Here is a 17,361-nt window from a genome sequence, read left to right on the forward strand (position 1 = left end):
ATGCACTTTAGGCTCGAAGAAGGATGGCAAAAATCGATATTAAAAAAGAGCAAGAATGCATCCATTCAGAAAATCTATAATAGATGTGCATCCATGAATCTATTCTCAGACGATGCTTCCTGCCATTTGGTGTGCACACCCTTGGGGAGGAAGCATCTAGAGTTTAGCAGTAGTTCTCAGCAAAGAGTGATTCCGCCCCCAGGAGGCATGTGTCAATGTCTAAAGACTATTCAGGTGTTACAGTTGGAGGGTAGCTGCTCAGTAGCCACCAGTAGCCTTTACTGGACACAGGCTAAGGATGCTGCCCAACATCCTATTAAACACAGAACCCCACAGACCCTCCTCCCCTGCCTCCAATCCTTCAATGCTCATTGTGTTGCTACTGAGAAACCATAGCTTAAAGGGGCCAATGTTCACTATTCCAAGTGGGCCTTTATTCTACTTTAAGGAACAAGAAACTATTGCCCAGCTTCTTCTAGTCCACCAGGAGTTATGACCTCAGATCCTGGGAGAATGTGAAAGATGTATCCCATGGAGCAGTGGTCATAAGGTCTTCTTCCAAGTTGGTCTGATGAGGTTGGAGCTTAGGATGGGGTAAGAGCATGAGTTAGAGTCTTCTAGGCTTCCTGAAAAAATTCTGCTTTTACCTCTAAATGGTTCTGTGACCCCTTCAAATTTTGCATCTTTATCAAGTGAAGGGGGCAAGGTTATTTCTAAGGGCATCTTAAAGTTTGAAAGAGTCTTTCTTATGCTCTTTACCATCTCACCTGTGAAAACTGGAGGAGCACAATGTATTAGGAATTTGAGGATAAGTATGAAACGAATGCATTTTTAGGAGCCTAAAATTCTGAGGCATATTGTAATAGCCTTCTTCCCCCTCTTATGTAATACTTCATTAGCACCTGTGAAACCGTGCATATGCTTTCACAACAAAGTCCTGGAGAGAAAGCTAATCAGAGTCCCTGGGGATTAGCTCTCCTCTGGGGCCATATAAAAAGGAACTTTCATCAATTTCTAATAAGGCTTCACATCTATGCTTGGATGGAGCTGGGTATTGATGCAAAGGTAAGAAGCAAAGGATGCTTACCTTGACTTCTAGCAATTTCAATAAGAACCACACAGATCAGACTTGTAATGATGGTTACAGCATCAAAGAGCTAGTTACAAAGCGAGAGTATAGAGTCTGCCCATTCTGGAGGCAAATGAGATCTAACACTTTTTTAGTTTAATATTAATGCTGAAGCAAGGTAATGAAACCTTGTAAATGAACCTCTTTTGGTAAATGAATCTTCACTCCCAAATGGCCACCAGGAAAACCCCTAAATAAATAATGTGAGATTGATACCAGAGGTCTGTGTATGCGGATTCTATTACCATTCTTGGCTTGTACTTAGGAGGCTTCATGCATTTTTAAGAGCGCATCAATATTGTCATCCTCCTACTCACTGGTGAACTTTAGCAACTACACTGAGGTATGAAGTGGGGCTTTGAGTTTGTTGCTGCTCACAATTCTTCTGAAATAAAATAGTTCTGTGTGAGAAACAGGATTGGAAAACCCAGCACTTAGGCCAGGGTGGAATCACTTGGCAAGGCATTTGGAGCACTCAGTGAGGAAAGGTCCATGAGGCTCAAAGAACCTCCAGCTCCCACATAAGACTGACAAGGACACACACACTGGGGACCACTGAGGAGGAAGTGTGGTTGGGTGCCTGTACCTGTTCCCTTGTGGGGCTGGCAGACCTTTCTCAACAACCCTGTGCATCTTGACTCATCTCGTAGAAGGACTTAGTTAATCTGGAAACGAGAAGATTCTAGGCAGAAGGAATATACATTTGTGGACTTTAGGAACCCAGAGAGCAAGGGTCATGACCAGTAAGGAGACAGGGCTGGCTTCTTGAAGCCCTATGAGTCTCTATCCTGAGCAGTGGGCATCTTCACAAGGGATTTCAACATGAGAGCGTCAACTACACCACTTGAATTTAAAGTTTGTTGGTTCCCAGTTTGGGATATAGGATGCATTAGAAGTTGGTGCCAGCTGTGTTCACACAGGACCCCATTGAAATATGATGGTCTTTGCTGTCTTTTTACCTTTTTGCATATTCCTAGCACCGTCGGGTTGGTCATGGCTTCATGACATCTTACTGGGGTTTGTGTGTGTGTTGGGGAGGTCTCTGTCTTCCAGAGCTGGATTTTTTTTTTTGCCTTGTTTCCTGGATTTCCTCATTTATCTGTCTTGTGTCTTTAGTGCCGTTTATGATACTACATGGTATTCTGATGAATTAAGGAGCCTATGGGAAGTGTTGGTTTAATATATTAACAGTTTTAAGTCTTAGGATAATACCTGGTATTTTTTTTTTTTTTACAGAGAAGATATTCAATAACTATGGGTTAAATAAGTGAGTGCAATAGATTTGTGTTTTCACAGGGTCTTTCTGGAGATGCAGTGAACTTTCACTATGATGAGCCTTTTTGCTCATCACCCTTTGCACTGGAATCTAGAAACTTCCTTCTGGCCACTCAACAGGACACAGGTGGGCTTCCTACTGCTCCCTTACAAGTTATCAGGCACAGACCTCTTCCCTACCTTGTACCACCCATGAGCTCCCCAGCAACTAAAGCTGAAGTCCAATAAGCCAACCAAGGAAAACAGTGAGTTAAGGGGATAGGAGTCAGAGAAAAGGCAGTCAGAGCAAAAGAATGCACTTAGGAATTGGGGGACACACATAACAGCAGCATCTTTGAAAAATCCTTAAGAACACTTGGAAAGGTAAGAAGACTCAGGCACCTGGAATCAATGACAGAAAGTCACTGTCAGAGACAGAAAGGAGAGGAAGTTGGTGCAAAAGTCAAGTGGGCTTTGAATTCCAAGTTTGGGACTCTTTGTAATAAGTCCTACCATCCACTTCATGTGTCCTAGAGAGATCAGATAAAATAACAAGACGGTCTTTAAGAAGATGAAATCACAAATGTATGTCAAAGAGATCAGTTTCCGAGCAGTGAGCCAGGACAAGCATGGTGAAATCTTTAGGTTTACTCAGGGCAGGTGCATAGCAATATGTGGAGGTGCTGTTAATGGCCTCTGGGTCCTTCAAACTTTATTTATTGATTTTTCCCAAAGATTTCATTCATTTATTTGAGAGAGAGAGAGAGAGCAAGTGTGCATGAGTGGGCAGGGGTGAGGCAGAGGGAGAGGGAAGAGCAGACTCCTCACTGAGCAGGGAATCTAACACAGGGCTCCATCCCAGGACCCTGGGATCATGACCTGAGCTGAAGGCAGATGCTTAATCCACTGAGCCACCCAGGTACCTCTCTAACTTTAATTACTATGGGAATATTTGAAAGTTAGTCAGTTCAGAGTGAGCTCTTGCTCCATGTGGTGAATGTGAGGCTGATTCCAATCTCCTGACTTTGCTCTCCCCTCTCCCCACACCACTGTGCCTTTAGGATGTCTACCAGGCTTTCTGCCCCATCTACCACTTAGATCTCAGCCCACATCTCATTGCTTCAAGAGGCTTTCCTTGACCATTCTCCCCAACTCCCAATCTCTGCCAGACTTGATCACCTTCTCCAATTACTTCTCTTCCCAGAACTTACCATAATCTGAAACTGTGTTATTTGCTTATTTTCTCCCATCAGGAATATAAACTCCCTTAAGATGGGGTCTTTGTGGGTCTCATCTACCATTGTATCTCTAGCTGTGAGATACAATGGGAGTGGGATCTCAAAAAAGACATGCTGATATTAGAAAGCAAGCTGGGAGGCTGGGAGGCTGGGAGGCTGGGAGGGAAGAATCAGGAGCATCTCTGGAAGGATGGAGGCCAGAGAAACTCAGTGTGCATGTGTGTGTGCGTGTGCATGGTGTACACATGTTCTTGTGCATATGGAAGTATCAAAGATACTTGTGCTTCAAAGGAGACAATTTCTATAGCTCTTAGAATAACACTCATGATAGAAATTTCAAAATCTAATTGTAATGAGTGCAAAAAAGAGGAGAAGGATGCAAACCTGAGGCATGCGGCCCCCATCACCGACCCTAAGAAGTGAGGGGAAGAAGGACACAGAACTGCTTGAGAGGAACCAAGTGTGGTGCCTTGGGTCAGGAGGAGAGAGAGTCTATGTCAGGTGACCTGCTGGGAACAGAACTCATGTCCTCAGGTGGTGAGGGAGATGCAAGTAGAACACAGCTGTGGAGGGGGATTCTGGACAGTGAAAACCTCCAGAGTCTAATTCTGATTCAAGAGCCAGCATGAAAACCACATGGGCTTCAGGGGAAGCAGTATGTTCAGAGTGATAGCTGAGAACAGGAAGAACAGACTTCACTTGAGGGCACCACCAGAGCAGAGGTCAGCAGGTCCTTCAGGTAAGCACCTCTCACTCCACGCTCTTCTCTTTGGTTAAATGCTCACATCCAGGAGGGCACGAGGGATGGCATGAATGGATCCGAAAGCCAAAAACTGCTTTATGTAGCTGATTGTTCAGAGAACCAACAAGTTGACAGTAGGCAGTGACCATTGCCAGCTGGAAAACTTCAAGTGTGTTCATCACGAGAGGGGCTGATGTGTGTGTATTTAAGGCTGGTGTCCCAGAGTGTGAGTGCAGGAATCTAAAGGGGCTGACCCTTCTCCTACTCTTCGTGGGGCCAGGATGCACTAGGCTGCATATGTGAAGTTTTAAGTAGCTTTGTGCGAAAGCATTTCTTGATTGCATAGGATAAACTCATGAATAAAGGAGGAGCAACAGTCCGAGAAGGTTAAAAATCAGTTCAGAATGCTACCTGAATCCAAGAACAGGTATTGTAATCAAAGTGTTGGAAATTGCTTTGACCAAGAGGGAAAAAAGTTGTTAAATCTTCCCTCTATTTCTCAGAGGAAGATAGAGTTTTATTTGTTTGGTTTGTCATTTGTTTCTAAAGATGGAAATAACCATCCCTTATTGGAGAAAATAAAACCATAGCACAACTGGCATTTTATTTAAAATCAAAAAGCCCTAAAAATTCAGTACATTCAAAAGTCAAGTATTATTAAACATCTAAAGCGAGATTCTGATGTTTGCCTTACGTGCGAGCCATTACAGTTCATGAGGAGCTCCCCTTTATCTGTGGAAGAGATTGCTTTTTGATTTGTTGAGAGCAAGAATAGAAAATGAATCACTGCTGGAAGATGGGGTAGACTTAAGTGTTCTCTTATGTTTTACTGAAAACTTCTAATAATAGTAATATTTTAACCAATTGGTCAGTCTTATCATTATCACAGCTATGATATGTACATTCATTCAATATATTTATTAAGCACCTACTATATGTGTCAGACACAATGGTAGGAGCATATATTCATTCACTAAATCATTTAAAATATTTCTTGAGCACTTACTGTGCTGCCAGTTATCTGTTAGACACTAGGAGAGAAGTATGAAGGCAATGAAGACATATTTTCTATCTTCCTGGAGCCAGGATCTGGCCTAGTTGGTTTAACTGGATCCTGACTTGATCTATGGAGTGTTTAAAAGGTTTGGATCACAAGTGGAGGAAAGACCATCAAACAAGAAGACCCGATTGTAAGGAGAAATATGTACAGAGACTTGGAAGACTTCATGGAGACACACATTGATTGACCGACGCCCTCTAGAGCTACGCGACACAGGTAAGAATGAGGTTTGAAAGCACAGCCCCAGGAACTGATGATTTTGACGCAGCCTCCAGTCAGCAAAATACTAAATTGTCACCTTGGTTTTTGTGCCTGGTCTTGAATTTAGTTTCATTATAAAGGGACAAGAGAAAGGTTTTCCTAAAAGCATATCAAATATTCAATAATAATAATGCAGCCATCCAGGGTGGACAAAACAAAGTTTATATGCATTAGGACTTGTGTTGATTTAAAAAGTTACTCATACCTAAAGTCATAAAATCATTTTAGTCTTTTTTTTAAATCATTTTAGTCTTAATAGCATTTTAAGACTATACTACTTCACTTAGTTGTGATCTTTCAGTTGTTCTGATGGATGCAGGCAACGATGTCAACGATGTCATAACAAAAGTTCAAACTTTTTTTTTTAATACGAGCCTAACAATAGGAACAACAAGACATCAGAAAGAAACTCAAGCCTTTAATTAATTCAAAGCTTGCATAAATAGGACCATTACTTCACCAGGAACTCCTGTATGCAAGGGAAGATGGTTGCCAATGGAAGCATGGCGTACTTAACTAGGTGATATACAAAGAGGCAGATGCTTCCTGGGGGGTGGGGGGGGTCCATGGCCACTGAAGGGAAATAAAAGAGGGAAGGAGAGGAGCCAGCGCTCATCTGGAGACCACATTGGAGTCACTATGAGAATCCCAACAACAGCGTCAACAAGGCAACGACAGAAGCAACTGCTAACCACTTCACCCAAATTATGCTACACACATCTTATACCAATGTCAGGTCCATTTCAAAGATGGGGCACCTGAAAGCTTCAGCAAGGTTAAACAACATGCCCAGAGGCACATTTTCTCCTTTCCCATCTTCCTCCCTCTCAGGCTTAACAGCCACAAAGAGCTTATGTTTTGATCCTATGTTTTTCTGCATTCGCTTTGCAAATAAATGCCAACAAGAAATGCTTGAAATAAAAACACCCACAAATAACAGCTCATCTTCTCCCCGAGGAGGTAGACAGAATGAAAATAAATGAAGCCATCATTCTTTATTGTATGCTGGCATGAGTCTTGACTCAGTTTGGAAGATTAGTTGCTGGATAGACAATTCTTATTTTATATATTTTTATGCATTTATAAGGCTCATTTCAGCTGGGCTATACGCCATAAAACCCAAGGGAATTGCAGTAATTTAACAGTGAAGATAAATTTTTGAAATAGGGCTAGTATACTGGTTCGGAAAATGGGAAAAAAGGAAATAAAACTGGATTCGACAAGAATGGAGGGGCTGGTCCGCAAAGGAAAGTCTACAGGCAGCTATTTAAGGGTGAAGAAGAAGAAGAAGAAGTGATTCTTCACATGAGAAGTACCACTCATCGCCATGGCCGGATTCAGTATATAGAGTGTTTGTTTGCCCTGTACAGTGGTTTGCAAATATCTGACCCAACACTTGAAAACTGTGAGTCTTCATAGAAAACCAAGATTTCTGGCTTCTCTTGAAAGTCGCTCATACTGGCCCCCCATTTCCACTTGGGATTAGTTGGTGGGAACATGCTGGTGTCTCTCCCCTCTAGATAGTCTTTGAACCCTTAAATTGTTCATCCTGCATCATCTCCCTGCTCTGCAACCTCTTCACTAATGCATGCCATCTGCCAGGCCCTGAGGCCTTAAAACCCAGAGCTGCCATCCACATACCCAGTCCACTCTCACACGCTCAAGGCAAAGCCCAAACCAGTGGCTGACCAAACCCAAGCCAGTCATTGTCACTTTGGGTAGCTCAATGAAACCAAGGCCCAAGCACTGGCCCACCAGTAAGACTTCTCTCCTTTGGAAAACCCTCGGTACAGCAGCTTTAAAACATAAGCCCCCTGTCTTTGAGCCTCCTCTCCTCATGTGTTGGGGTCTCCATCTCCAATCTGAGCTCCTTGGGCTCTTTGACGATTGCACAACAGAATATAGTAAGCGATGTGTCACTTTCCAGGCCCACTCTTAATAGACCAGATATTTCTGTTTGCCTGCTGGGAAGCTTGCTTAGAACCAAACTGCCATGATATGAAGAAGCCCAAGAACCTGATGGAGAAACCCACCCCAGGGAAGGACATGGCCAGTGCCAAGCTGCCAGGTGAGGGAGCCATCTGGGAAGGCTCCTCCAGACCTAAGGGAGCCTCCTCAGCTGACCCAGCTGGAGAAGAGAGGAGCTGTCCTCACTAAGCCTTGACTAGATTTCAGATTTGTAAATAAGTTAAGTGATTGTCACTGTTGGAAACCAATAAGCTCCAGAGTGGTTCATTACACAGCAACCTGTAAACAGAGCACCGAGTCCAAACACCAGGATGGGCTTTCTTAGGGCACGGGTGTGCCTCAGGAAGACGAGTCTCCTAAACAGTGGCCCAAGCATTGCTTTCCTCACCTGGCCGGTGTGCCTTTGGAACCGCCATGTTCATCACTCGACCTCCATCCTGAGGTTTGGGGGGAGATGCAGTGAACCTGCAGATCCCCGATTCTGAAGGGGTGCTGGAGGTCAGACTGTCTGTGTACTCGTTTGTCCCTGCCGTCAACTGTTCAGATGATGTGTCTGATATGAAGCACTCTGTGATGGTGAACTTGGCGTGCCTCAGCTGCTCTTCCATCTTGGCGTGCTCGTAGGCCCTGGCCAGTTCTTCGTAAGTGGAGGAGGCACTTTCTGTGGAGACCATGCTGCTTCGCGCTCGATCTGCAGCGTGAAAGAGAACAAGATGGATAAATGATTGCCTTGGGCATGCACCCAGAGAATGGCCATCTCTGGCTTGTGGCTGTCTCTCCCAGATCCTTATGCAACCCGTCAGGGGTCCTGGGTCTTTGACTGAGAACTGCCTTTGTCACTGTGGGGCCCTATTTCTGCACCTCTGTAAGGTGGGCTCAGGGAACTTTGTTTCAGCTGAATTGTTCCCAGCCTGGGACACTTTGGTAAATCAGCAGTGCTGAAGAAGTCTGTGTTTAGTTAAAATGATCAGGAACACAGTGAAAATGGACAGCAGTGTCTACCCCCTGCTCTGACTTGTCAGTCAGTCTGTTCCGTAGAGACTCTAATTGGCACGAATGATTTGAGCTCTGCATTCAGCTTCTCCAGCCCTAGCTTGGCAATGAGGTTGTGACAGCGGCTGGAAATGAAGCTGCAACGTTGCATGAAATTGGCCAGTAGGAAGAATGGCCCCTGGTCCTTCGGACTTATCTTTTTGTGACTGCCATCCTTTATGGGTCCCAGAGAGTGGCCAGGACAAAAGGAGAAGCATCTTGGTCAGAGGAATCTCTATTTTACACACTAAAAAGTTTTGAATCACCTCTGTGGAACTCTGAGACTCTTCTAAGAGAAATAACAGCCATAAAAATAAATGTACAGGGTAACACTCCACCTTTAGAACACTATTTTTAAAGTATATCATCCAGAACAAAAGAAAATGAGTATTAAAATTTCCTACAGCTATTAGATTCAGATATAATTTCTTTTCAAAAGTTAAGGTGGGGGGATGGGGCAACCTGGTGCTATTCATAGGCCCTGTCTTCTCTCAGAAATGAAATCTAAGTGGTTGATGGCACAGACTAGATGACTTACCTTATAATCAACTCCTGTTTAATTGTCAAAAGGATCAGCCTATGCTCCCTATAGAGGGTGCTATGACCTTGTCATGAAATTTCAAGTGTAGCATCTTAAACCCAGAGATGATAGTGGGTCATGTGCCCTCAGAGTATAATCAGGAACTACTGCAATCGTGTGGGTAAAAATTTTGAAGTATCTGTGTTTCTCTCAGCGGGGTAGGAACTAAAACAAGAGAGGAGCATGAGTATGAGATTCAGGACACCTGCAAAATAGATGCCTTTCAGTTCTGCTTTACAAAAATCATTGGGCCCTGGATATCATCATATTGGTACCTGTTAGATAAATGCCTGAAAATTTGAAAGTGACCTTGAAGGAGCATGAGTAGAAGCCTCTGAGGCCCATCTGTGGGCCACACTTGTCCCCAGGGTTGAGGAGGAGGCGTGCAGACCCTACCTGTGTCTTGTGAAGGGCTGACACTGTAGCTGTCACTCTCCTTGTCCATTGATCCTGCAGCCCTGGGCGTCGGCAGCCTCCAGTCTGTGGTGAGGGTGTGTGCTGAAATGGTGGGGTGGGGTCTGTTGAGGGTCCACTGGCTGGCATACCGATTTCTTGCTGTGGGTCCTGCCTTTGCATTCCTCCTGGTGGTAGGATCTGTGAAGAGCCAAGAATAATGTTTGTCTTAGTCCCTAGGGGTATGGCTAGTTATGATCAAAGTGTTGAGAGTGGTTCTCTCCACCCAGTCCTAAGACTCCATCCTGCAGGACTCATACTTCCAGGAAGCCTTCCCAGAGTGCCCCTATCCAGAGCATTCATTTCCTTCCTCTTATGGCCTGAGATATTTATGTGATACTTAAGCATTTTAAAAAGTCCTGTGAGAGGGATCCCTGGGTGGCGCAGCGGTTTAGCGCCTGCCTTTGGCCCAGGGCGTGATCCTGGAGACCCGGGATCGAATCCCACGTCGGGCTCCCAGTGCATGGAGCCTGCTTCTCCCTCTGCCTATGTCTCTGCCTCTCTCTCTCACTGTGCCTATCATAAATAAATAAAATAAAATAATTTTAAAAAAAAGTCCTGTGAGAGAAAGAACATTAGATTTGGACTCAGGGATTATGGACTCAAACCTTGCCGTTTGCCCTTAAATGTTTCTGTGAATCAACACATATCACTTAAGCTTCCAGAGAATAACCACCATCTTCCATGCTTGGCCAAATATACTCTAACATGGCCTCTTTTTTATAGGTCTCCTATCTTAAGGTGTTATTATGGGTTAGATCATGTCCCTTCCAAAGATATGTCCACATCCTAACCCCGAGTACCTCAGAATGTGACCTTACTTGGAAATAGGGTCACAGCAAATGTCATTAGTTATGATAAAGTCAGATGGGAGTAGGGTGGCCTTCAATCTAACGTGACTAGTGTTCTTATAAGAACAGGAGACAGACACACAGAGGGAAGACAGCCCTGGACCAATGGAGGTAGAGATTGAGGTGCTGCAGGTGTAAGCCCAGGAATGTCAAAGATCGTCAGCAGCAACCACCAGAAACTAGGAAGAAGTGAGGAGGGATCCTTCTCTACAGGTTTCAGAAAGAATGTGACCCTGCTCATATCTTGAATTTGGACTTCTGGGCCCCAGAACTAAAATTCTGTTAGGCCACTGTAGTTTATGGTATATTGTTATAGCAGTTGTAGGAAACAATAAGTGTTATGGTGGTTTTGTATTTACTCGTTTCCTTGAGTATGACTGTTTTACTCATCAACTAAATTGTATGTTCTTAGACCAGAAGGATGATTTTTTTTTTTGTCTAAAGACTCTCTTAGTCCTTTGCATATGGTAACATATCTTTTCAGTAGGATTGTCTGAACTTTGTCAAAGACACAGGTCATTCAATGCGGAGCACACACAGTTAATGATATCTGGATTTTATATGTCTGCTGTCCTCAAGAATACAGAAATTTACATACATAGAGGCCGGTGCCAGGTGGGTTTCATTTTTTTCTAAATCTGGAACCAAAAGCAGCAGGTCAATGGGGTAGGCAGAGTTCTTGGTTCAGCTCTTTGGCTGGACACTGGAGTGGATCACAAAACTGTCTTTTCTGGAATTCTGTGGAATAGGGGAGAGGCTCAGTGACCTGGAGTGATTTTTCTCGGGCTCAAGCCTGAAAGCAACACAAGGTCCTAGATGGGCCTCATCCACCATTGAATTCTCTGCTTCTCAAAAAGGAATTTTAGGCAGTTATATTTCAAAGTGGCCTGGCCCTTTCTAAACACTGCAGTCTATATTTATGGCTCAGGACTAATGAAGCGGTATTAAAAGATCAACACTGAGAGGGCCAATCCTTGGCATTGTGACAATGACTTACTTATGTGCTTCTGTAGGCCTGGAAGTCTCTCTAAGGAAAGGGTAAGGGTAAGGGCAAGAGTGTTCATCCTTGGGTTCATTCATGGGGTCTACAATAATTTCTGGTACACATAGTCCCCTGGATGAATACAGATAGCCCAGGGTCACTTTATGGATGAAGCAATGGAAACTCAGAGAGGATAAGTGGTAAAAATGGAGCCCAAGACTCCATGGATTGGTTCAGAGATTGCCCAGCACTTGACCACCCTGGATATCTAAGTATCTAATACAGTGTCCCACGACACTGGCTCCTTTTTAATGCCAGGTTGGATCATTTGAAAGTGGCGAAATGAGTTTCTTTTTAAATGGAGGATTTTCCTCTTTGCAAATTCTAGTTATTGGGCTTTGAGCCTAATCCATCATTCTACAATGCTGGAGAGAAGCATTAAGATGGCAACCAAATCGATATGTTTTAAGATTTCCTGGGTCATCAAAATGCTTCATCTTGGTGCATATTCTTTGGGGCATTGATTTTTAAGACACATTTTATCCCTACTTGCAAATTCCACAGCAGACTTTGTCGGAAGATATATTTTTTTGGCCTTAATTAGAATGTAAATGTGTTATGCTCGAGTGCCAACCCCTCTGGACAGCAAGGTGTGAATGATAATTGTGTTTCTTCACTGAAATGCTAGGAGAGAGGTCCTCAAAGAGATAGAAAACTATTCTCACAGATAGGAGGCTAAATATCTTCCAGGTATGATGGACTTCCTAAATAGAGCTTCAATAAATGGAGCTTGTTATTATTTTTTTTGGAGCTTGTTATTTAAATGCTAATGAAACTTTCCCCCCAAAAATGACCCTGCCCTTACATAAGATTTGAGGGTTCTTATTTAAAAAAATTCTTCAAGGTTCTCATTTTTATTCTTTATGTTTCTTGCAACTACAACTATGGATCAGATTTACTCCTGGCATGGATGCTTGGGCAGGGGTGGAGGGTGGGTATCAGTTTGATCTTCCCACTTCAAGGATCACAATTTCTTCAAATATCCAACTGCTCCCCTGTGTTTCCTCCCACTGACTTGCCCACCCACAGTGGGGCAAAGCTGTAACCCCTTTCTCACTGAGATCACCCCAATGTGGAAAATTTCATGGTCACGTTGTGCATATCAGCCTCTATTCAAAGCCAGAACTCTTTTCAAGTTAATTTTGTTCATTATCCTTTTTTTTAGATGAGGACAGTTTTACCAGTGGCCTGATAATGTTAGAAATATAGGTCATGATATTACTTTCCTTGAACCACATCCTGCAATTCTGTTCTGCTCTAAGCAAGCATCCTAGAGGCAAAATTATCTCGGTAGGTAGAATATTGGGGTGGTTGACACATTTTTTTAATAATCAGGTTTTGGGAGCTGTTTTGTACCTGAGTTGAACTCTTCTGTATGATAGCTCCTAAGATGGCAGCTAAAATAAAAACTTGACTTGGAATCCACTTGGTAGCCTCCTTGGTAGTCCTTACCAGGTAATCTACTAAGGAAATAAATGTTGAGATTTACTGCCCCTGCATGGAAAGCATTTTATTTGACTCTCCAACATTCTGATATATATACAACTGAGTGACGAGCCATCACACTTGCTAAACAGCTAACAAATTACAAGGTAAGTGATACAAATCACTCTTGGCCTTTCAACACCGAGTCTGAACCTAAATTAAGCTTTTCTGCCCATTGAATCAAATTATTTTAATCATCCTGAACTCAGAATAAGAGAGGATTTTTGTGGCTAATAGGGTTATAAAACATGTCATGTGCACTGTGATCTGGGTATTAATCTATTTTTATTCTCTGGCATTCGATGTCCTATCTTGTAGGTGCTGTGGCCTTAGCTTCACGTGGTGATGATGCTGTGGGGCCTGAACATTCCCATCACATAAGGAGCATACATTTATCAAGGGCTCATTGTACACAGGACACTCCTCGCCTCCATCAGGTATTTTCCTGCAGTGTGATGTCGAATACAATTCTGGGTGATGGAATGTGAATTTGTTTTCAAAGTCCCAACAAAAAAAAGTCAGTCCATGTTATAAACTTTTCAGTCCATGTTATGAACTTTATATATATAAAGTCTGCTCCGTCCCTAGATGTCCTCTAAGAAGCATCATCTCCACTTAACAGCAACATGGAGTGGTTGAGTTACGTTGCCTGCCTTTGACCCAGTTCCACTACTTGCTGGCTGTGAGCTCACCAGACGTGTCCATTTCCCTCATCTCTGAGAGTGGGGTTATCACCTCACCCACCTGTACGGTTGTTGTGACATGTTGGGGGGCTCAATAGATTTCAGGGCCTGGCCTGTAATTCCTGAGTGACAAACACCTGGTAAGAGTTGGAACACATTGTGCTTATTGGAAAGAGGATTGTGGAGATTTAGTAGATTGATCAGGAAGGCTAGAAATTTAGACAATTTGTCAGAAAAAAAATACCGTAAAGCATATACCATTTGGTATTTTTTAAATACCAAAAAAATACCATTAAATATCATAAAACTGGATCCTGGAGAGTTCCCACACTGCAGAAAAGAGCTGAAGAATTGAGCTGGTAAGGATAGGTGTGCATCGTATTCATGCCCAGTCTAGCCTGCTCTCATCAAGGGCTCTTGTAATGCTCTTGGCCCAGGTGGGTATATGGTGACAAAGGAATGGCTTCCAGGTAAATACAACCCAAGAACCCAGGTCAAGTCTAACATTGTTTGCTTCATTTGTCCTCATACCTTTGTACAAGAAATTTGATTTAAGTTCTCCTGTGACAATCTCATTGGTACGTCTCCAAAAAGTGTCCTGGGGAGAGACCGTGTACATACTTACAAACCTCTAATCAGCTGGCATCCAGACACCCAGCCTATGAGATGTTGCAGAAAATGGAGAACAAGGAGAGGTGCCAAGTGGACTGCCCAAGTCCTGTCCAAAATGCTAAACATTCTTTCTTTTCCACTCCTTTTACTGTGATTTCAGAACTTGGCGTGGATTGATATTTAAGTGTATTTACTGAGTGCCTACTGTGTGTCAGACCCTGTGGCTAGAGCCAGGGGTTGGGGAATACAGACACAGACACCAACAGAGGCCCCAATTTCAAGTGTACCCTAATTCACAGGAGAGACAGGGAAGCAAACAGAGCTGTAGACACAACCAAGGCATCTGTTTCCTCTGGTTGAAGAGCTAAATAGCCAATTATTGGTATTTCTCCCATCCTCATAATGAATCTTTGCTGCAACTCTGGAAAATTAAACAAAGAAAAAATGTGCCTAGAAACATAGCTTCTGTGATGCAGCCATGATAGTGTGCAAACAATATATCATAGATGCTCTTCTTAAAACTGAAGAGCGCCCACACTGAGGACATGGTCCTAGCATCATTAGGACAGAGTAGCAATGCCATTTGCAGTTGAGGAAACAGACTGTCTCTGCAAATGCACCATGCTACAGTGTGGAGAACCCACCACATGGGCCTGAGATGACACAGGTGCCCCATGTGTGCACCAACGATAAACTCTGGGGTGCAGGACCCAAGCAGAGAGTTGGGCTTTGGAAAGTTCCCAGAAAGACTTCTGCGGGGGGTCATCTGCTGGGGTGGGGGGCAGATGTTCATTGTTTCTACTTCTAAATGAAAAACAAGATTTCTTAGTCCCTCATAATGTGGTTCTAGAAGGAATATTTAATAATGAAAAAATTATCCCAAAGATCTTTTACTAATAGAGAATGTTGTGCAGATGCTAAATGAATCTCTCTCTCTCTCTCTCTCTCTCTTTTGGAACTAGAGACTGATGCATGTATTTGAGTAGATTTGCCTAATGTTTGTAAACAACTGTTGGATGAAGTTCATCACAAATGAAAGAAGCTGCGTTCTGGAAGCCGTGGTTGCTTCAGTGTGATGTGATCATCAGGCTGAACCCTGGTGGAGCATCCCAACATTCTCAGGATGAAGCGCAAACTCATGAGGCTGGCCCAGGAGGTTGGCCAGCTCTTTCTCTGGCTCTCTCCCTCCCCCTTTCCCTGTCACCCACTGCATTCCGTGATGCTTCTGCCTCAACAGGCCTTAGGAGGTTTTCCTTCCTCTTTACTCGGCCTGGCAGGCCAGCTCCTGATCACAACTCAGGTTTTCTCCTCAATGGTGGTCTCCCCAGACTGGCATCTGAAGGGTCCCTCCCATCATCCCTCTCAGACCCCTGACTCACCATCTCATCACTGTGTCCTATTTTTCCCTAGTTCTTTTAGATAACGAAAAATGCTTGAGTTCTTTGTTTGCTGTATGATTCCTGCACTAAGATGAAATGAAAGTCTTTTTGCATCTTAGGATGTACCCCCATCACTGGGCCATATGTAAAGCAAAATCTTAGTAAATATTTCTGAGTCTGAAAGCACGAATCCTTAAATTTCCCCAGTTATGCTTCCAGTATTGCAGGTGTGAGAGACATGGACCTGCTGCTTCCACTTGCCTCTTGCTGGTTCTAGTTTATGCTTGTGATGGACATTCACATCTCTGCTGATATTCTGAATGTCATTGAATCAATGCTTCTATGAGTCGGGGGGTGATCATGCAGTTGGGAGGTTCCCAGGGCTTTGGTCTAACTATTCCCTCTCCCCTATTTAAGGCTGGCCTCTTTGCATTTCTCTGCCAGTTGAACATTGAAAAGGAGGTAGGAATGCTTGCTTGTTTTACTTGGCAGAAAGAAGTTATGTGCTGTGAGTGTGGCAAGGTTGAGAGGTCCTGTCCCACTGCACTAAAGGGCAGGGACATAAAACCTAACAACTGGGGAAGTATTTGTCAGTGAGGGCTCCAGACAATCAGCATCAGAATTCCCCAGAATGTTTGTTTACAATGCAGGTTCCTGGGGCTCTTCCCTAGGCCAAGTGAATCAGAACCTCTGGGGATGGAACCCTGGATGGGTGTTTTGAACAGACATCCTGAGTGATCCTGATGCACATGAAAGTCTGCGAACTAATACCTGGACATCTGTCCTCTGCCTCTTTCTTATTTTCCTGCTAATGTTTCCATCAGTTTCCATGTTTCCTGGTGATGGGAGGAACTCTGAGGTCAAGGATCCATCCATTTCAGTCCCCCTGGGTCTACAGTCTTTCCTTCACTGAATAGCAATCAGTGGCTTAGAAACCCATCAATACAGTGTCCCGAAGTATCCAGAAGCTCAACCAGGCAGATGATGATGGGGAAACCAGTAGCTAGAGAGAATGTCAAGGACCATGAAGCAGTTTCTAAGAGCAAGGCTCTTGCTCCAACACCCTTGTGAAAAGTTAACTCTCACTCATGGCTCGTTTGTATCTTCAGTGTATGCTAATGTCATCAAGGAAGGAAGGGGTTGAGGTTACACAAAAGCAAGAATAAAAGATTTCTTGAGCATGCTCTTGAGCACATTTTTTTCAAATGAATTTCAGTAACACTTGAAATTATTTTCCCTCAAATGACAATGTTATTAGGAATCAACTGGTTTGCTTCATAACGCTTGGTGCATTTCACAAGTGCCTTTTGAGTCAGAACTTATGAAAAACAGCTCCTAACGTTGTAATATTTTTCTAATTATAACACTCCGAGAATGTAAATTTTTGCAAAGCGATTAGAGATTTAAAAGCTAGACATCAAAGCTTCCAAAAAGATAATAATCAGGACATCAATTTCTCAGTCTTTAAAGAGATTTAGAAACCATTTCAATTATGAAGAAATGAGAATATCTAATTAATAAGCTCTAGATACATATTAGGGGATTTAATTTCATTGCAGTAATTAATTCCCATATATTATGGATGCAGATAT

General features: G+C 43.3%; 1 protein-coding gene and 1 long non-coding RNA gene across 3 annotated transcripts in view; one reads left to right on the forward strand and one right to left on the reverse strand.

Annotated features, from left to right (window-relative positions):
- Window positions 1–17,361, reverse strand: part of DSCAM (DS cell adhesion molecule) — a 734,179-nt gene that overhangs the window by 6,249 nt on the left and 710,569 nt on the right. Inside the window, exons 31-32 of the mRNA XM_035709183.2 lie at window positions 9,661–9,858; window positions 8,041–8,343 (exon numbers count right to left, since the gene is read on the reverse strand). Coding sequence (XP_035565076.1) covers window positions 8,041–8,343; window positions 9,661–9,858 — 501 coding nt within the window. The remainder of the gene's footprint in view (window positions 1–8,040; window positions 8,344–9,660; window positions 9,859–17,361) is intronic.
- LOC112661592 (uncharacterized) lies at window positions 5,415–15,827 on the forward strand. Of its 2 annotated transcripts, none has more exons than XR_007407691.1 (3): window positions 5,415–5,639; window positions 13,414–13,532; window positions 15,353–15,827. It is a non-coding gene; the product is annotated as an uncharacterized LOC112661592 (long non-coding RNA). The 2 variants fall into 2 exon arrangements; XR_003137824.3 differs by lacking the exon at window positions 5,415–5,639 and adding an exon at window positions 9,604–12,900.

This window comes from Canis lupus, chromosome 31 (assembly GCF_003254725.2).
Source record: "Canis lupus dingo isolate Sandy chromosome 31, ASM325472v2, whole genome shotgun sequence".
Taxonomy (NCBI): domain Eukaryota; kingdom Metazoa; phylum Chordata; class Mammalia; order Carnivora; family Canidae; genus Canis; species Canis lupus.